We start from the raw sequence: 21,691 nt of genomic DNA, 5'->3' as shown, positions 1-21,691 counted from the left end.
GGGTTTCAACATGATGGAGCTGTCGTTCAAATTTTCAAAAAAAGAATTCTTTGAAAAAAAAAAAATCCCAAAGTGAGATTTTCTTTCTGAAAATACAAAATTACTCCATTGCTTTCTTCCATGGCGTGAAGGTCGTTTTGCAGTTTTCACTTCGCGTTACTTGCAAGTTTTACCTGGCAATGAAGGACAGTCAAAATTGGCCATGTTTTCACCCACTCTAAATGGGGTAGGCGAACACATGACATCACAAACGGAACCAGAAGGCTGATACGTTGAAACGCTGACGGTATAAAGAAAAAGGAGTATCTGTGGATATGATCAATTGAAAAAAGATTGGATGGGAAGAACATAGTGGAATAAAAAGGATTATAAAGGACTATAAAATACCATCAAGAGAAAGAACAGATATTTTGAGGGTGACCACACTTTACTCATTTGAAATTACACTCAGAGGGGTCCTACTAATTCCGAGAAAGCCACTCTTACTAAGATACCACCAAGGATTATAATTGAAGATAATATTTCCTTGCAAAGGTGCACCTTAATTCAAATAGGTCTGCACGGTTGGAATTTTTCCGTTAAAGCTTGTCTGGATGTAATGTCTGATTTTTATTAATCCTATGAAAAAGTTGTGAATTTTGAATAAGTCCTGAAAAGGTGGCAGGAAAATAAAAGATCCGCCGAAACGCTGCGTCGACACAATGTTCTATGATACAATTTTTTGTATGTTTACGAAATGGATGTTGTAATAAGAAAATTGCAAACTTTCAAAGAAAAGTTCTGATTAATGTACAACAATGATAATTAGATTGATAGTTTGATGGTATTTTTAACCAATTAAAAAAAAAAAGGTAAGAAATTATTTTTATGCATTGTATGAAATAAATTTATCTTGATAAAATAGAATTGTTAGATACTCATCATTTGATTGAGTGGACTTGGTTCAGTGTATACTACTTGTGGTCATTAACACGGCACATAAGGGAATTTTATTTGTTTTAAGTGGTAACTACCCGCTCCTTTCTGGTCTAACTGGGGTAACTCTATTTTTTGTGAACACATGACCAAACTGATGGAGTACTCCGTCGCCGTTGCAACTCAGTTCCCTCTCAGCCAAAGTCTAAATCAGGCCTATAGTCATAGAAAGGGAGTAAAGAGGGCAGATTGACTACCACATGCCCATTCAATACCCCTCCAGCAAGTTCCTACCCACAGAGAAATAGAGCAAACAACACACACTGCACAAACACATAGGTGTCCCTCAGACTTCAGAGCTAGGTTCCTGCCTTAACCCTTCCTTTTTTCCTCCCACAGCCCCGCCTCGAGTCCTCCCAGGTCTCCTTCATCCTTTCACCCTCTCTTTCTTCCTCTCTTTACAGAGTGCAGAGCCGGTGGAAGACTGCGTGCAGAACACCCTGTCCGCCCTCTACCCGCCCTTCTCGGCCACTGGCCCCACGCTGCTGTGCCAGGTGTTCGCGGTGGTGGAGCGCACCTATGGCGAGGACGCTCTCCGATACGCCATTGAGTTTCTTGTGCCAGCCAAGCACATACTGCAGCGGATCCAGCAGGAGGCATGCGTGAGTGACTCTGATTGGTTGTCAGTGCTTTGAGTGGGCAGATACTGAGTACCTACACCTGCCAGGGTTAATTCTTGCCCAGGGTCCTCTTTCCCTGGGAAATGAGTTTGGTTCAAAACAGCAAGCGAATGATAGTCCAGCTAAGTCTACAAAAACCCAGTTTATTCACACACATACGATGGAAACTAGACAAAATACGCAATATTACTAATACACGGTGGGAAATATACACCTCAAAGCATATATATATATATATCGCTACACTGAAAGAACGAGTGTTAACGATAGAGCTGCATATGAGCGCTAGGTTCAGGCATTCCTGAGACTAGAGGAACATCTAATTTGTCATAGATAATCCTAGAAGTGTCACTAGACATAATCACTCTTATCTTCCTCGACCAATGGGACAGGGTCAGACTATCCTGCTGTCCTCACAGAGCGGTGTGAGCCTCTGCATCAAGACATGGGTTAACTGTCTAAGATCCACTGAGGAAAAACTTGGCATGGAAGTTGTTGATGAACTGTGGTGGCTTTCAGCCATGTTAGGTCCCAAGCACCACCCGCACATTTTGCCGTCCCCCACCCCCCACTCTGGGGTTATAAATGTGTTCCTCTTATAGTTAGGTGTACATCACTCAGGAGAGAGCATGTTGGCAGACACTGTTTGCCGCTATAGTCTCTGGTTAGCACCTTTTCCTCAGGAATCACAGATACCTGCGCAAAGGTCCCTGGGAGGGCGAGTGGGATTGGGAGGGGTGAGTCAGTTTGCAAGATGTTGGAGGCGGTTTAAAAAAGAAATTCAACAGGGATTCTCCTTTACCCCCTTTAGTGACTACAAAAGTAAAAGAGAGCCTTGGGTGAGGAGACAGTGTCCATAAATAAGGAACCACTGGGAGGAGGGGTCTATTCCTTGCAGGTGCTATCATTACTGGCATCGCCAGAGTCTGCTAGATACACACAGATCAGCTCCTTTGTTGTATGTTCCTTTGCATCCACCACATACCATTAGGCTGGGCCCCCATGCTTATAGTGGTCCTGCACATCCATGCCAGCGTGTGCACTTGTGCCCGCAGACCCTAATGTCTCTTGCTATACCGGCAGCCTAATGAAATGCAAGCTCAGGAGGGTCCAGAGAATCACAAGGCGTTCTCCCCTGAGGGAATGCCACCGAAAAGGTGCGGATTGGCCACTCGAACACACCACCTGTGTAACTATCAATTGTAAATTGGGCTGATAGAGATTTTTGCAGGCCTGATCCCTCATGCTTCCTAACTCTCTCTCTTTCTCCCCGTTTTCTGCTTTAAATTCTCTTCTCTTTTATCTTGCAGTCCCAGTACAGCGGCTTTCTCTTCTGCCATGAAGGCTGGCCCTTATGTCTTCACGAGAAAGTGGTGGTGCAGCTCTCATCCCTGCCCTGGCAGTGCCTGAAGCCTGGAGACTTCTACCTGCAGGTCCTTCCCTACCTGGAATGCTCTCCCCGGCTGGCCCTGAAGTGTCTGTCCCAAGATTGCCGCAGCGTTCAGGAGGTGCTGGTGCCCGAGGACTCCTACCCCTTCATCTTCACTGTGGAATGGCTCAATGGCATTAACAAGGACCGTCATGCTACCCGACTGGAAAGCTGCCTTCTGGCTGCTGGGGAGCGGGTCCTTCGGGTGCCCTGGTCTGATATCGTTTACCCTCAGTTTGTGCACAAAGACGGATTCATCGTGGGTAGGAGGTGCCCCTTGGATCCCCTATCTCCAGGCAGCACACTAACTTCTGGTGAGCATCTCTCTGAAATCTTAGGGGACCGCAGCCCAGGAGATGGACGAAACTCCTGCACAGATGTCAAAGACCCACATGGGGGGCCGACTGGAGTGGTTGTGGGAGACCTTACGAACATCTGCAGCCCCTTCACAGAGAGTATTGAGGGTGAGTATGTGGAGCTTTTGGACCTCGGCATCTCTCCAGATTCTGGTGTGGACTCCAGGCAGCGGTATCTTGAGGCAAATGGCATCTCAAAGACCAAGACAGTGCCTGTTCGAAAGGGGCATGGCAAGGGCCGAAACAAGCGGCACCGTGCCTGGATGCACCAGAAGGTACCAAAGGAAGAAGCTGTCCCTGTCAAGAACAGGGGCCACCGGACATGGGAGGGAAGCATTGCTGGAGGTGTGCGAAGCAGTTCTGCCTATGTTGGAGGGTCAAGTCCAACAGGTGCAAGTCCTAGGCCAGGTGAGGACCAGCAAAGGCATGTGGATGGTGCCCAGGATGGCACACCTGGAGCCAGAGCACATGCTAGCGTTAATGCGGGGGTCATGCAGAGGCCTCTCTCCCCTGCTGAGGAGCAACATGCATTTCCTATTACACCAAGGACTCCATCAGCTGTTGTTTTTGATGTTCAGGCAGAGACTGTATGTTGGGAGGCAGACTCTTGCCGGGCATCAAGAGGGGAGTCAGACTATCTTCCCGCCAGACCACTATCCCCAGAATATATCCCCAGTAGCAGAAATGTATTCACAGAGGGAAACTGCGTAGGAGCATTTCCACAAGGGAGCACATTTTCTCCTGGCATCGTGTTGGAGCACGGTCCTGCAGCCGACAGTTTATCAACCTATAAATACATTTCTATAGATGGCAAGTTCATCTCACAGGAGAGTGGGACAGGAGAGCCAACCACAAAGTGTATTCAAAGTCCACTCCCCTGCCAGACACCAGAGCCCACCCTACAAGGGGAGTGCTCCACCAACCAACTAGATGACACCACCTTTTCCAGATCCCCTTCGACATTTCCTAGATCCGCAGAATCTCCAACACCCATTTTGGATCCACCTATTGTGAGTACAACAGCAGAAGGAACTCTAATGGAAGACGTGTCTGCGGGGTCACCCAGCAAGGAGGGCAGTACAGCTCTTCACTCCACTGAGGACAGTAGAATGACCTCTTTAACAAGAGGACAGATGGTGAGCAGTGAGGTCCCTGAAGACCAGAGCAAGCCAACTGACCAGGAGCCTGCTAAGTCAATAAAAAATCCCAGGGACCAAGATGCTGTACGTGCAGGAAAGCCTGGCCACCTTCCCACCAAGAAGCATGGTAAAGGAAAGAGGAAAAGAAAGAAGGGAGGTGCAAAAGTTGGTTCCAGAAAGCCAGAAGAGCAGAAGTCATGTGTGGTTGTTTCCAGTGCCAAGGATGTTCCTGTGGAGGGGCTACTGTGCCTGGAAAAGCAGGAACTAGTAAAGAGTGTGGACCTGGAGAGGCCGTCTGATGGCACCGAGGCCGGGTCACAGTCAGAAGAAGCACTTGATGAGACCGGGTCGGAAGTCGAGCGTGTTGAAGGAAGTCAAGATCTCGCGGCCAGAGAAGAGGAGGGAACCAAAGATGAACAACCAACATTAGGAAGTCAAGGTATGAGGGGAAGCCACCAATACGCCCTTTGCACCTGGGACCTGAGACAATGTCAAGGGGTGATGGCCCATAAAATGAAAGGGTGACGTGTTGCTATGTAGTGGAGATTGTTGGACATTACAGGCATTAGGCTGGAGGAGGGTTTGCTATATCGTTCTGTAATTGGCGGTGCTCAGCATTTGATCAGAAATAGTTTATGAAACGACCTAGCAAAAAAGCTAGAAAAAGTATGTAGATCTGTGATATTAAATATTGAATATCGAACAGACACGATAGCGTTGCCAAAATATTGGGACCAAATATCACCAAATATCAACAGGTGTATATATTTACATATATATACATACATACACACACACACACACACACACACACACACACACACACACACACACACACACACACCCCACACACACACACACACACACACACACACACACACACACACACACACACACCCCACACACACACACACACACACACACACACACACACACACACACACACACACACACACACATGTAACTTCAAGGTACTTAGATGTGGAGTTAGGAATATTAAGCCTATACTTCCCTATATTGACTTACCTCCTCGATGTTTAGACTTTCCAGACTACAAGCATAGAAATGGGGAGGAAGTGGGTTGTTTCATGGGCAAGTGCATGTGGAAGTACAATGGAAAGCACAGTGTTAAATGACAACCATTGTTGGCATGGACATTAGGAGGGATGGTAGGGTAGGACACGAGCAAGGACAACAGTAACGACAGTGGAAGGACAATAGCAGCGAAGGACAATGGTAGGTATTGGTAGTGACATTGGTGAGGACAATTGTAGGCAAGGATGATGGGTTATAGAATAAGGTAGGACTTGGGCTAGCGCCTGTTGCTTCTAGTGGCAGGTATGCGCTGTTGCAGCTGGGCAGGATGGGAGCCCTGCAGGGGTGAACATGATGGGAATTCTCAATCTCTTGTGTCCTTCACAGCTGGTGTTCTAGAAACTTCCATTTCTGCATCCCCCGCTGACCTCTGTAACCAGTTGGAGGAGCCCTCGTCATCCAGAGCTGCTCCTGTGGAAACAGAAAAGCCCCTGTCTCTTCCCCGACGGAAACCAGCTCTTCCTGAAGGTGGCGCAAGCAGACAGGAGGTGAACTGGGATGTCCTGCAGTCCGGGGTCTTCTCACTAACTGGTGAGTGGAGGCACACGTGCCTAATAAAAATGTGTCACGAAAGACATATTTCCAAGAGACATCCCTCCAAAAGAAACCTAGTTGCTGTAGAAGCAGTTCTTTTCCATCTGATTCCTGAGAACCCCCACCATGCGAAGCTCATTAAACATATGGGCTTTTATTTTTTCAAAATAGAGAGAACGTCTGCCTGCCCTTTGGGATATGTTTCATCTACTCATACATAAACCGCCCTCCTGAAGTATCCCACGCACTGACCCAGATACATCTCTTACACTACCACTAACCCAGAATGATATTCCACGTAATCAGAGATTTCCCAAACACTCCCCACACCGGTGATAGCTCCTTGACCTCTTGCATATCTCCAAGTCATTTAACCCCCCTGAGATCTCTTCTCCTGTATATAATACTCGTACCAGTTACAGTGTATCACCCCCTCCCCCCAGAGGTGTCACCAAAACCCTGAGAGATATTTCTCACATTACATTCCACATCATCACATAGATATTTCCATTACCACAAAGATATTTTTTATCCCTTCATCCTGAAGCGTTTCCACATACCCCTAAACATTTTTCATGTACCCCAGTGGTCTCTCCTCAACCCCAGCGATATCTCCCCTACTCCAGAGGTACCTCTAGCTCACATATGCTATATAACCATACTCCGAGATGCACCTTCGACACTTTGCATCTACACACCCAGGTTATCTCCACCTTTGCAGATATCCCAAGTGCTCTATAGATAGGCCATGTCATTTCATTTTTAGGAAGACTTTGTGTAAATCTCATCATTCTCACAGAAACACATAAGGAAAACAGACAAAAGTCTACGTAATGATAAATCAGGCATCCCAGCCAAACACCTGCGTCGACTACAACGCATCCAAAACGCCTCCGCCCGATTGATCCTCAACGTCCCCCGCCGCAGTCACATCACCCCGCACCTGAGAGACCTACACTGGCTCCCCATCAACAAGAGGATCACCTTCAAGCTCCCCACCCACGCACACAAAGCACTCCACAACGCCGGACCAGCCTACCTGAACAGCAGACTCTGCTTCTACACCCCCACCCACCAGCTCCGCTAGCCTCGCCGCTGTCCCCCGCATCCAACGAAAGACCTCCGGCGGCAGATCTTTCTCCTACCTCGCCACCAAGACCTGGAACACCCTCCCGACCCACCTACAGCAGACTCAAGACCTACTCACCTTCAGAAGACTCCTCAAGACCTGGCTCTTCGAGCAGTAGCGCCCCCCCAGCGCCTTGAGACCCTCGCAGGTAAGTAGCGCGCTTTACAAATTCTTTGATTGATTAATTGATTGATATATGTAACAATTTACAGCACGAAATACTGAACATAGGACGTCTGGAGCACTGCAGAAGCATCATCCACTTTACTCTAACAGATTTGTTTCATCATACTCGTTTAATACCCAAATATAGTACACCCATTCAGACCTATGTAGAAAGAATCCAGACCTCTACCTGGTCAATGATCCCAAGCATATGTGAAGATCAAAAGTGCAGCCATGACCAGTCTACCGGCGAGGATCCATGCATGTTCCCCGATTTGTATGGGGTACCTCAGTAGTGCGTGGGCCCGTCTCCTCCACTCTTCGATCAGACTGCTGCAGGCAGGAACCCCATCCGTCTTATTCTGGCCAAGCCATGACCCGAAGAAGAGATAAAGCAGTCTTGTGAAGTTAAACATACGCAGGTAATGTTCACATTTAATATCATATATTCTCAATGGGGAACAACCTTTACAACGCAACTTTTACAACGCACTACCATTACAACGAAACTGTTACAACGCGAGTGCATTGACAACGCAGGACATTACAACGCAAGTCTTTACATCGACTTGCACTAGATGGCGTGCTAACATTAAAAATAGTGTAGTTTACTATCCCAACACCTTCCCTACTGTTACGTGGACTGGAGTTGGAATAGTAAATTACACTTTTTTAATGTTAGCACGCCATCTAGTGCAAGTCGATGTAAATACTTGTGTTGTAATGTCCTGCGTTGTCAATGCACTCGCGTTGTAAAACTTTCGTTGCAACAGCATGCGTTGTAACAGCATGCGTTGTAACGTCATACATCCCCTTACTCTGTTGATAGCCTTTTATGCTCATGCAGTATCAACTTTCCCAAAAATATATGATAATCTATGCGTTTTGTAGTTCATGGCTAATCAAGTTTATAATAGGCAAGAAAGTATTACTTACTGAAGACTTATTTTGATTGGAAACGTACTTAAAGACGGGACTGTGTTCTTCAAGGGCAGACTGATATGCCATTAATATATCTCAAGACCCTTGGAACCCTCCCACACCTACAGAGACATTTCCTTTGACTCTAGAGACATGTAACTAACCCTCCTATCACACGCCTCTGGAACGGTCATAAGAAACCCTGCAGTATTTCTCCCTATCCGTGAAGATCACTCAAACGCCCCCAGCAACACCGTGCCTGCAAGTGGGAGATCTCGACCTCCCCTTCCCAGTGACACCTCCCAGTCTTCAACAGACATCTCTCACACTATCGAGATATCTCCCACACACCCACTAGTTTCTGCCCCAGATACGTCCCTCTCCCTAGGTATCCTGTACACTCCATAGATGTGTGTTGTACCACCACAGTTGCTGCCTTTAGAGATCTTTCCTGTACCCCAAGAAAAGCTTCCTATACCAACACAGTATCCCCCTAAATCCAGAGGTCTCCTGTACCTCAGATGTAACTCCAGCAGCAATATTTCAGGTCCCCCTCCCTTGAGGCAAATTTCACTCTGCAAAATGTTATGACACTCCTTTTCACTCTTCTGGCACAACTTGAAAATGCCACCCTTGCTGGGAGATGCCAGCCTGCGGTAAGCCCTCAAGGCATACAGAGAGTATAGCAAAGTTGCATATTTAAGAAATGATACGGTGCCCTCAGAAGTACTGGAGGGATGCCCTTTCATCTGCCTACAGTATGGTCTAGATGATGACATCACAAATCTTGGACCAGATATCTTGTGAGATGGTTGAACTTTGAGAAGATAATGCGTCTCTTTCAGGTAAAAATGGATGAATTCCAGATGAAGATATGGTCTTTGTTCGTCTAGTGGCATAAAAACAAAAATCTTCTGCCATAAAAAGACTATTGTTAAAATCTGGAGCTTTGACATCATCAACATTGCTAATCTTGATTCCGCATAAAAGCACAGGGAGCTTGGCTGAAATTTATTTCAGAGACAAAGCTTGATTGTCCGGCCATGAATTGAATGCATTTACAACCTAATTAACAGCAGTCCTCCATTTCAAATGTGTAGGTCTGGAAATATTCTTCAGACAAATGAACCTCTTACATACCAGAGGATCTTTGTCAACCGGCTCCTCCTAAACAAGTTTGTGTCTTGTCGATCGCTGCCAATTGCTGTGCTACATATCTAACGTTACTAAAAATGCACCTAAGGAAATTAGCCAGATGTACTGCAGTAACTCGAGTCAGGCTCTAATTAATTTTGCCTTACAAGATTACAATTGTAATGTTGCAATTTCATTAAAATTGCGAAATTATTAATTTCACTTTCAATGAAGGCCCTGGTAAAATTCTCCTGTTTTCACATAACTATGTTTTTTCTCAACAAAATACTTTGATGGAAAAAGTCAAATAACGACAATTTGCTATTTTTCTCCACAAAATATTTTTTTGCACACTTTTTTTCTCGCTATTATAAAAAGTAGGACATTATTGGAAATTCACATAGTTAGTCCATAGACCGTCACAAATGTTGTAAACTCCCACTATTCCAACACCTTCAACCGACATGCCTTCCTCTGCACAAGATTATGCCAACCCACAGGAAGAAGGTGATGTGCATCGCCTACAGGGGCATCACCCACTTTAGAAGATTCTGTACTCTCTCACTCTGCCACCTCTGAGTAAAGCCCCTCGCCCAGGTCAGTGGTAATCCCTTGACATGGAAGTTCTGATCAGCAGTGTACATCAGTCTTGCCAACTCAAAAGCCATAGATGCCACCACTTGATACTTTACATGATGAATTCTCAGCTTTCCCCATGGCTGCCGTGGCTACAAATTCTTATTTGCTGTCTAGTTGAAAGTAAATTGGCAAATGGTTCACAAATGTCTTGGCCAAAGTAAAACAGGAAGAAATGAGAATAGAAATACGTGGGAGATGTAAGTATGACCCACCAGTGATACAAAATGATACTGTTGTGGAACTTCGGGCTTACGTCGACAATGCAGAAGAGGGTATTATAGTCAGAGAATACTCAATGCTTCTTATCGGGTCAGTATGACTTGGGTCTGTCATGGGTACTCACTGTGACAGTCTACATATATTTCCTTGCCCAGTGGCTCACATCTCAGTCACCCCTTGGAGATGCCCCCTCATCTTTGTATTATTTACCCGGTAGATACTAGCCTCTGCTGCACAGGAGGCGCGTCTGAGGTGTACCTCCACCTACAATGAACGCAGGCTGCTGCCTCATCCCCAGGTGATGGGGAGAATGATGGGTGGTGTCAACTCACTCATGCACCAGTGGGTAGATGCCTTCTTACCTGTTCCCATGAGAGAGGTGTCTACTGCCTAAGTAGCTCTCCTTTCACATCTGCCTGTAAACAGCTGGCGCCCACACACCATGTCTAACCTGTGTGAGGCCTGATCCAGTCTCTCGTGTCCCTTCTGCGATATATGACTGCTTGCATCAAATCCATCCCCTGCTTTAGGGCATTCCCTGGAAAGAGATGCCCAGCACTAATTTATCATGATTATTAATTTGAACTCAGGACAGTGTCGGATTGGTCCTGGCATCCTGCCCATGCCATCTAGCAATGGATAGGAGACGACTGTCGAGAGCCAGATCCCAGTATTCATCTTTGAAAGTGGCGGTCGCAGCTGGGAACCGAAAGTTCAGCTTTTTTCATACTTTCAAGCACACGTCTAGTCATCCCCATCTCCCATGTTTTCCATCTTTCCTGTACGGACAAAAGGGCTCATTGCAACTTGAAAAATTAGTTTGTGGATTGTTCCCAGATATCACAACCGCAACATAGAAATATAAGTGGGACGTTTGGGATGTAGTGTCAGGGCGGAGTAGTGTAGTGTGGGATCAGCAGTGTTCCTCTTCAGGCCACAGGAAAGCTACAGTTTCTGACTATCGACCCAGGGAACAAAGGGCTTGCCAGCTGTAACCTCTAAAGTTGGTCAAGGGCAGTGTGAAGGAGACCTCAGTTGTGCGCAGATCCCACAATGTCTCCCCCTGAATACATACACCTCCCTCCATCATCAGTTGCACTGTACCTCGTGTAGAGGGAAAACACAGTTGTAGAAGAATGCGCAACCTGTACATGGGAGAGCCTGGGAGCTCCTCTCCCCTCCACTGGTACAGATACAAATGTCAGTTAACAATCCTAGTGTGAGGGTGCAATATCAAAACCACAGCGCTCAAGTTGCTATTTTGTTAGACAGCAAAAGCAATATTTCATGTAGTTCGTAATTAGGAACCAGTGGGGTTTTATATATTTCCCTTGCAGGTTCCTTAGCTGTCATGCCTATGTGTTGTTGGGATTACCGCTTTTTGGTTCACAAATTAAATGTGTACGCTCATAAGCTTTCTTCCAGCTGCACTGAAAATAATCGTCCTTTGTCTAAAGTATCTGCTAGTGTGTATTTTAATATATTGATGTATTTTAAGCTCATCTGTTCCAATTCATCTCCGGGCTTGTAGTGCTCGTCTCTGAGGATACAGATTAACACGGCCAATGACGTCCGTCAGATAGAAAGGCACTACTGCCGACCTCCACAATGCTACATTGTGGTGGTTCCTTTCTGGGACTGCTGGAAGCAACACCCACTTGCATATCGCGCTCATGTGCCTATGAGAAGCTGTTCGAGCTGGAACAGAGTTATTCGCATGCCAAGCATCCCTAAGCTGCTCTCCTCAGAGACCTTCAGGGCAGCTTCAAATTCTCAATCCCATGGTGATGGATTCTACCCGTCATTCAACCCGCGCCTTACTGTGACTTTCCTAAGGTCTGTACTACTTAGCTCTCATCATACCTGAGGCGTCATCTCTCCATCAGAGATATCTCTTGTACAATGTGATATGTCAAGTTCAGATGCGCCGTCATTATCATATTACCCATGGTCCGTAAAAGGGCCTGCATACCCCTCAAGGCAAGCACTTCTCTTAGAGATATCCTTGATGCATTGAGAGGCATCTCACATTAGAAGACCCGATTCATGCCCTTTTAGATGACTTTACATACAAGAGGTGATTCATCCCTTAAAACATGTTAAAGAGACATCTGTTCGTTGTACATCCCTCATTATCTGACACCTCCTTTACTTGAAGGAGTCCTCTCTCAGAGCTGTGAGGTGTAGGGTGTGAGTGACTGACCTCTGCTTCTTTTCCCACAGGTGGTGTGGCCAGTAGTGGCAGTACCCTTCTGGTCGTCGCCCCACAGATGCCGGACTCTGGATACCACTCCCTCAGCGACCAGCGAGACCTTGTCAATGTTCTCATACACCTTCGCTCCCTCCTGAGGTACAAGTAACACCCTCCTTCTTCAAGGGGTATCTGTCCTCGGTTACATCTTTAGTTTAATCTTCGGGTACCTCCGTGTCTGGAGCAGCTCTTGCATGTACCTCCCCTGGGTAGTGTTACTTCACCAGCACGCAGATGTCAGTAAAAGACTGTCCATCCACCGGGGTCTGTTTCATGTCTGCAGTAGACCACCCACTTTAAAAGCAGTACTTGACTAAGCAAGTGCATTATCGCATCTAGGTTTTTAATGAGGCTGACAATGGGGTTAGGCCCTTGGAATGTGGTCAGGACAGTGGTATCGGAGCCTTGGATGGGTCGCCTCAGACCATAATATCCATTTTGTTCAGATGTGTTTGAGGGGCTTTCTGATCATTCTGCAGTTAATCTCAAGGATGCAGTCATGGTGTACATGGTTGTTAGAGTGTAGGGGATCAGACAGCTTAAAGATGATTTTTGAATTCGGCATAGTTGTAGCAAGAAAAGTGAGTGACACTACACACTTGGGCCCCATTCTGGTTTCATTCTCACCAGCAACAAGAATGCTTCTGTGTGGTCCATGCGACATAATGTTACCAACGGTGAGTCAATAGTGACCCAACGCAGTCTTCTTCACATAGCATTCATGAAGCCACTCCCAGGCTTCTACCCACAAACAGCACCATCCTTGTAACTTTGGATTGCCATATTAAATAACTATTTCTCAGCAATAAAGGAGACCAACACGGTTTCAAAATGTTCGTTGCTTCAAATGATCTTCATACGTTGTTCCTGGTTGGCCCAATCCATTGAATGATGATGATAAAGCCGTGGCAGTGGATGTCCTTGGTATTTACCTGCACATTAAATGAACCTTGTGAGGTTAATGTTCTCAGGCTTTACACATTTTCTTATTCGAACATCCTCAAATGATTAGTGTACCATGATTTTGTAAATTGATACTTGTATAGCGCACTACTCACCCGCAAGGGTCTCAAGGCGCTTGTACGAATACCGCTGTGGAACCCATCCTGGCTTTCCCTGTGAGGTGTCCACTCCTGGGCACCCCCAAGGTGGAGGCCAGGCATCCTTAGCGTTGTGGGGGCCGTTGTGGAGATTAAGCAAGCTATTGCCCAGAGTTGCAGAGTGGGACTCCATGATTGGAACGGCACCGAGGCGAGAATTATCAGGTCCGTGGAAGTTTTGAGCCCAAGACCCGCCGAGGCGGGGAATTGAACCCTGGTCCCGGGCTAGACCTCTGCATCAGGGTCTGCCGCTCTAATCATTGAGCCACACTTCTCCACTTTTTGGAGATTGAGATCTGATCGTACTGACTGTATAATGTGTTCTTGGTCTCTGGAGCTGGGACCTGTAAAGGAAAGCCCACATTTTCCTTCATGTGGAACAGAATATTCCTCACACTGTTCTTTGAGACGTAGCATCTCCTGGCTGCCAGCTCTTTGTCATCCACCATCTCCCGTCCCCAGCAGAACTAAAATATAGTGCAGTAGATTCCCTTTTAACTCTGGCCTGACATTTCTTCCTGTCACTTGCCACAGTTGAGGCTTCCGCATACTATCTCCGGCTGTAATTCAGCCTTGCCTTGGGGCAAGTTTGGGTTCCATGTCTAAGAGAGAGGAAAAACATGTCTACATCACTGCTATGCAGAAGAAGATTGGTAAGAAGCGGGGGAAGTAAACTTTTACCTACGCTACCCTCTGCTTGACTTCCTGGAACATTTGCAAGAAGCTTCTATAGAATTGGTCACTCCGAAACCCTCATGATAAAGTACGATAAGGCTGTTCCTTCAGTACTGGACCGGTTCCGTCAGCGCTTGTACACCCATTCGTATAAAGTATCCTTGATATTCCACAAGTGATGATGTCACCACTGAGAACAGAACATGAAGCCTGAGGTTCATGCTCATGAGCCCATGAGATAATATAATTTCATGCAAGTGATAATTAGTCGCCCCATGTCTGTAAGTACTTCTCTAATTTCATACTCATCCTAGACCATTGAATGTCTTGTCTCCTGGAACCTCAACGCTCTTTTCCTTTACCATGACTAGACCAATGATATCCCAGTAGGGACCAAGAGGGGGAGCATAGGACTTCTGTAGCTCTGCAAAAACTAGTCCTAACACTATTATAGGCGAATACGATGGGAGGAGGTCTAAGAAGAGAAATGAAAGTCATAGGAAACGTTTGGAGAGTTTCGATAAGGTAGCGGGATGCCTGTCGGTGGATTTGAAATACCACACAAGTGAGCAATGTAATGAGGAATAGATGGAAGGGGTAATACTGGGTGTCCCAGAATGAATCGCGCTGCAGACAGTGTGATGTTGCTGTTGTGCCCACAAATACGACTTGGTGGAAGAGCAGCACTAAGATTTCAGTTTGGGAGCAAGCTTGAATCTACAGCATCAGCACAAGTCAGTGTGATGATTCCTATTTGGGCAGTACTGGTGTTGGCCTCTCTGTGCAGCCCTTAAAAGTGCCCTGCTGTTACTGCCTGCCATACCTCCCCTAAACTTGTAAAGCTCCTGCAGAGACTAGAGCTACCTTCACCTGGCCTGTCAGAAAGGGGGGCAGAGTGGCCATTGTTCCCCAGACTCGAGCCCGGCACCCTCAAAGTGTTCCTTCTGCAAGAAGTATTTATAGATCTTAAAGCCAGCCTGCCTTATGTATTAATGACGGGGCGGCTAATGCCACTAGAACATGCAAGGTGCTGGATCTGCTGTTTTCTTCTTCACTCTAGGGTATATTTTTAAACTTTGAAATAGGTCCTCGTCCTGTGGGCATCCCAGTTGTGCTTTTTTGGCCCAGACACTGCATAAATGTCTGACTTACCTGGCTTTAGCCTGCATCTCTCTCTCTCTCCATAAACCATCTCCCTTGCTTTCTCTCTCCCATTAAATTCCTTATTAAATTCTCTTGCTGCTGCTCAAACATGCTTCCATTGAAGCACCTTTCTCTCACCAAACGTCCAAACCATCCTATATTTAAGATTCTCTCATTAACCACTCTCTCTTCTAGTAGGTCCCACTTCCATTACTAAACAACTTCTTTTGGATTTAACTCTATCTCAACTCCATCTCTCGATCCCTCTTTAGCATCTCTTCAAGTGATCTCTCTTTCCCCACACCAACTCTCCCATCAAATCTCGTTTTTCTCATTAAACATTCTTTTCATTTGCCTCTGAATACCATTCTCTAGGTCTCTCTCTTTTTCCCTCATGTCAGCTGTCTCTCATGAGACCACGTCTCCCTATCTTTCATTCTAGGAAGGAATTGCAAGATCTGGGATTAGCAGTGATTGTTGACCTCCGTAGTCCGGGAGCATCTCAGCCCCCCAGTGAAGTCCTCCTTCGAGCTCTCAAAGAACTGCAGGTATTTGGCATTTCTCTGTCCACCAAATTCAGTCCCTCCACGTCTCCTCTCTCTTGGTCTCTCACTTCTATCCCTCTAGTCCTCCTTCTTCTCCTGTTCCGCTTCTACTCCCTTTTCCATCTCACTTCCTCAGACCCAGTCTTTCTTCACCAACTGTCATTTCTCTTGCCCCCTTTCTGTCTCTAGCACTCTTGGTTAATCTTTGGGGCCATTTTCTGTTATACTCATTCCTCATCTATCCCTCTATCTGTTCCTGCCTTCCTTTCTGTATCCTCAGACCAACTGCGTTGTTCTTTCTTCCTTCAGATCTCTTTTTTGCCGCTCTTTCCATCCTTTTTTATACCTTTCTTATTTCCCCCCTCAACATTTCTCTCTTCTTTGCTCACCTCTCATTGACCCTCTTATCTCTTCTCTATAGCTCTCCCATGTCTCTTTTACCTGCATCATCTCTTTTTCTACCTAGCATCTCTCTCCTTTCCTCCTCCATCTCCTTCCCTCCCCATATTTCAGTGTCTCCTTCCTTTCTCCATGTCACTCAGTTTCCTTAGTACCAGTACCCTAACAAGTTCTCTCCATCCTCACTCTGGTATTTCTTCTTTTTTTATGTTTGGGACTCCTTTCTCCAAACTCATGCTGTGGTCCTCCCTCTATCAGTCGTGTATTGTTCTTTGTTTCTACTGCTCCCTCTTCTTGTCGTGCCATATCCATGATGTTCCTTTGGTCTTCATCAGGAAACCTTGCCGCGGTCCATCAGCTCCACAATCATTCTGATGGAGAAGACGGAGGCGGATTCTGCCACTGATGAAACGGCCTTTCTCCAGGTCTGTATCTCTGGTGTCGGATAGGGGCGGGGTGGTTTTGGAAGTCTGGTGTTGGGCACACCTGTGAGATGCTCTTTCTAGCCCTTTCTATCTCACTTCAGGCTGTTCTCTTGGCATGTTATACGGGTCCAGTTGTATGTATGTCAGGTATTACTAGCACACTTGTAGCTGTACAAACAGTTTCTGCCCCAGTAAAAGTCATGGAAAGGGCCCTAGCCTAGTGAAAGTCATTTCCGCCTCTGCAGTATCAGAACATGGGGATATTTCAATGGATCACTTAGGGTCTAAGAATCAAAACATATCTCACAACTTTAAATAAAAATTGGATTTATTGCTACATCCACAAAGGAATCACAAGTGACACTTGTTAAACCTTTGATGCTAAAACTGTAACTAATTTTAAATGCCCTCGCAGTTACTATAATGCATTTCCTTTTTCATCAGCTAATTTTGATTTTCAGATTTTGAAACCAGTTTGGGTGGATGGTTATGTTACTTTGTATTCATATCACTCGCACACCTCTGCCATTGGTATGGTCTTCTAGCACTGTGGGCGCACTCATGAGCTTTTCTGAATGTCAGGTTTTGAACAGACTGCCATGTATTAAACATATGTTATGTTAAATGTTATGTTAAATTTCTTTTAGAGCGCACACACACCGATTGGTTTCTTGGCGCTAACCTAGGATATTGCTGGAGCCCCGTGTGTTTGATCATCTACTGGGTTTTAGGTATAAGCTTGGATATATAATCAAGTCTTGAGAAGCCTCCTGAATCTAGAGAATTCAGTGCAGGTTCTGATGTCCAAGGGAAGAGAATTCCAGAAGCTGGGTGCCAATACTTTAAACCTACAACCATTTAGTCGTTTCCGTTTGTATGAAGGAATGATTAGGAGGTTCTTATGAGCGGGGCGCAAGCTCCGGGAAGGTATGTATTTTTGAACAAGCCGGGATATGAATTTTGGGCTAGCACCATGCAGGGACTTAAAAATGAGGCAGCCAACTTTAAATGCACATCTTTGTGGGATAGGAAGCCAATGTAATTTTTCCATAATGGGTGAAACGTGTTCCCATCAGTGTTGCTGAAATATCAGCCTGGCTGCTTGATTCTGCACCAACTGCAATCTTTTAGTAAGATATAAAGGGATGCCGAAATATAAAGAGTTGGCATAGTCAGGTGTGAAATCACCATGGCTAGGACCACCTGGATCAGAGCTTCTCGAGCAAGTAATCTTCTGATCTTTCTGAGCTGAAAGAAACAGGTAGAGGTCACTGCTCCTATCTGGGATTTCATAGTGAGGTCACTATTGATGATCACCCCTAGACTCTTGGCGGAAGCGGAAGGAGTGGGGGGAGAACCCAATTCACTTGTCCAAAAATGTGCATTCCAAGGGTTCAGGGCACCCCCGATCAGAATCACTTCGGTTTTGTCTGGATTAAGTTTTAACCTAGTTTAGTAGCTGACTCTATGTCCCCTACTGTTTACCTGTGCTTCCCAGAGCATCATGTAGTTTCTTGTCTGGCCCCAAGCGGCTGTGGCTCTGCATGTCCATGTTTCTCCCATGTCTGTACCATCCCATGTTTGTGACCCTGTTAATTTTGACCCCATGTCAGTATCACACAGACCGTCTCAGTGTCTTCCCATGTCGGGAAGTGACTTCTCCTTTGTTGGTTTGTGTATGTTCATGTCTTTCTCGGGCAATGCCTGTCTCTGCCTCTCCCAGTTCCTATCTCTACATGACCCTAGATCCTCATTTCCGAACTTTCCCACTGTTTCCCAAGTATCTGTCCCGCCTTATGTTTATGTCTCCCACTGTCCATGTCCCAGAGTTTTCTTGTCTCTCTCTGTCCTCCACTGACCATGCCCTTCTCCTGTCTGTGTCCCCATTTCCCCCAACACCTATGTCCCATGAATGTTTCGTAACCCACATTCCCCAGAATGCGTATGCTTGCCTGCTGCCTGTCTCACTGTGTCTTTGTCACTTAGTTTCGGTGTCCTTCTCAGTGGTCGTGCCCCCACATGCGAATATGTCTCCCTAGTGACTGTGCCACAGGGTGTCCATGTCGCATAATATCGTTGTCCCTGTGCGACAGTGTGTGTCTCACTGCCCTTTTGTAGTCCTGCCCGTCTCTTTTCCCTGACTGTGTCTTCCACCTTTATCATTTCTGTCGACTGTGCTGTCGATTACCGGAGTCTAGAGGTGGGTAAGCAAGATAACTCATAGTGGAGCCGAGCCCGAGCTCCATGTACTACCTGTAAAACGCATCACAATACCTTTTCATAGTTAATTAGTTACTCCTTGCAGGCAACGAGTAACTCATCCCAGCAAATATTCATAGAGTGTAAGTTACTTGGAGATATTAGTGGCCAGGAGTAGCTAACCTGCTCCTTTTCGCAGCTTGCTCCAATATAATCCTCCTGTAACAAGCGTTGGCAATACCAACAGGCCTGGGTTCCAACTGATAATGCCTCTACAGTCAGTGGTGATTTTAGGCTCCTGATAACTCATGATACATGCACTCTCTCGATCATCATTTCACTCAGCCATCTATTCACCCATCCACTCAGTGGTTCATTCTTGCATTCACCCATCCACGATAAAGCACACAGACTCAACATGCATAGGCAAGATGAATTTAAAGAATAAATGTAGAAAAAATGAAAAAAAACAGCCATCGCCTAAATGTTGTGGGCATATGCACGCAATAAAAAATGAGTAAAAATGAAAGATGGCAGCAGGCTGTCATATTGCAATGGTATTGTGTATAATGTATAGAAAGTGCAATAACGATCAACCCTTAAAAGCCTTTTGACTTTAACATATGTTTTCTCACTCAATATGTCAGGTCTGCTGCCTTTATCATAACTTGCCTATAAAAACAGATTAGACCTGTGAGAGGCTGGCCTAGTATAAGATGTCCACTCATGTAAGTGGGCACCTTGCACCAGTCCAGACAACCCTTATGGTGATTCAAGAGGTCTTAGACAACCTTAGAAAGCTCTCTAGGTGGTAGCTGTGGAGAGCACCCTCCAGGCTTAGTCCAGAAGTAGTGTAAAGCAGCTTGTTTTATCAGAATGCAATCTTATAGTATAGATTAAGTGAAAAAGAACCACACCCAAGTATTTATAAAAATATGTATTTATTATATAATACTCTCTAGTATGTTCCAGTATCTCCTACACGGAGATAAATGCAATGCGCCAAATACTTTAGCAAAGAAACACAGTAAATAGCACTAAATACACAGTGGCCCAGGGGGGACCAAACCATATACTAAGAAAATTGTATAAGAACCACGACTTGAGTCAATACAGTGTCGAGAGGAGGTAGAAGTGCTGGGACCCCAAGGAACCACCCAAGGCGAGTAGATAGGGACCCCATGGAGAGCGTGTGCAATGTGGAAACACGACCACGTGCTCAGTACAACTCTATGTGTAAGTCGCAATTGGATTTTTAAAGATTAAGGACCCAACCCAGTGGACCCTGAAGAAACCCAGTGGAAGACAGAAGGTTGGAGAGCTACCCCACCCGTGCATACCCTAGTACCCACATTACCTACACCAAGGAAGCCGGGTGCATACATGTGAAGTGGTGTCGGAAACCGCAGTCAACCCCCATGGCGCGCTAAGGAAAGTGCCACTGGTGAAGAAGGAGACTTGGAAGACCAATGCCCTCCGATTGTCGGGTGTTGCAGGATGGATGACGATGACCTTGACTCTGCAGCTGTAAGGATCAGGTGACACTGAGGAGGACCAGGAGCCATGCACGAGCTGTCCCACAAAGGATGTTGAGTGCTGAGTGGTCGGTGTCCGGTGGGATCACAAAGGCAAGCCACGCAGGAATCAAAGAAGGAGCAACCTCGGGACCAGCAAGGTCCAGGGGACTCATCAAAGACAGGGCAATCAGGGCAGGCCCAGAGCAGTCAGGGGAGCCCAAAAGAAACAAGTGTGACCCTCAAGTGGACCCACAGGCAAGAGGCACTTGAGTCGCGAGAGGACCTCAAGCAGCTCACCAAAAGATGCAGGCCACGATGCACACGATGTGGTGTGGCTGAAGATTCTGGTCCCTATAGGTGCACGAGGTTGGGGCTACTTGGAGCCCGAAGATCTTCTTGCAAAGAAACTAACAAGCCTTTGCAACTGCATGTTGGACAAGGGTCACAGGGGTTCAGTTATTACAACCCCTACGAGGGATACTGGCCTCAAACCTGGTGAGAGGGCAGGGCAGGCCTCAAGAGCTGTGGAAAACTACCACCTGTGTTGCAGAGCCCACGGAGTTTGGAGGAGCTCAGGATCTGGAGACCGGTCGACTTAGTTGCGGTGCCTGCAAACACAGGGGAGTGACTCCTTCACTCCAAGGGAGATTACTTCAGGTGTCTTTGATGCTTCATAGGCCTTGGAAGGTTCCTGTTTGATGCACAGGCACAGACGATGCAGCAGACTGGAACGGAGACGAAGTCAGGCCCAAACGAAGTCCAGCAAAGTCAAGAGTGCCCAGACGGTAGAAGTGCAGTGGTGTCTGAACTGAACCTTATCCCACGACGACTCTAGGGATCTACACCCAGGTAAGCCCTTAAGTACTGTAGGGAAAGGGTTGGGAAGATTCAGGGGACCCTACCAGGGGAGAGTCTGGACAGGGGGAGGTTACTCCCATGTTTTTTGTCCAGTTTCGCGCCAGAGCAGGAGCCAACGGCTCCCAAAACTGGTTTGAACTCGACTATGCATGGGGACAGCAAGTGTGCCCCTCATGCAGACTTTCTGGAGCTGGCAAGCGCACCCACCTGGTCCCAATACACTA

The 21,691-nt window shown here is 46.4% G+C and overlaps 1 protein-coding gene across 2 annotated transcripts in view; it reads left to right on the top strand.

Annotated features, from left to right (window-relative positions):
• The window catches only part of ARHGEF40 (Rho guanine nucleotide exchange factor 40), a 277,055-nt gene that overhangs the window by 129,272 nt on the left and 126,092 nt on the right, over positions 1–21,691 (top strand). For both annotated transcript variants that reach the window (XM_085600773.1, XM_085600764.1), the window contains exons 2-7: positions 1,380–1,577; positions 2,906–4,958; positions 5,942–6,145; positions 12,579–12,705; positions 15,967–16,072; positions 16,804–16,893. In XM_085600773.1, coding sequence (XP_085456899.1) covers positions 1,380–1,577; positions 2,906–4,958; positions 5,942–6,145; positions 12,579–12,705; positions 15,967–16,072; positions 16,804–16,893 — 2,778 coding nt within the window. The remainder of the gene's footprint in view (positions 1–1,379; positions 1,578–2,905; positions 4,959–5,941; positions 6,146–12,578; positions 12,706–15,966; positions 16,073–16,803; positions 16,894–21,691) is intronic.

This window comes from Triturus cristatus, chromosome 1_2 (assembly GCF_964204655.1).
Source record: "Triturus cristatus chromosome 1_2, aTriCri1.1, whole genome shotgun sequence".
NCBI classification, from domain to species: Eukaryota; Metazoa; Chordata; class Amphibia; order Caudata; family Salamandridae; genus Triturus; species Triturus cristatus.
This window is presented reverse-complemented; position numbering and strand designations above follow the sequence as displayed.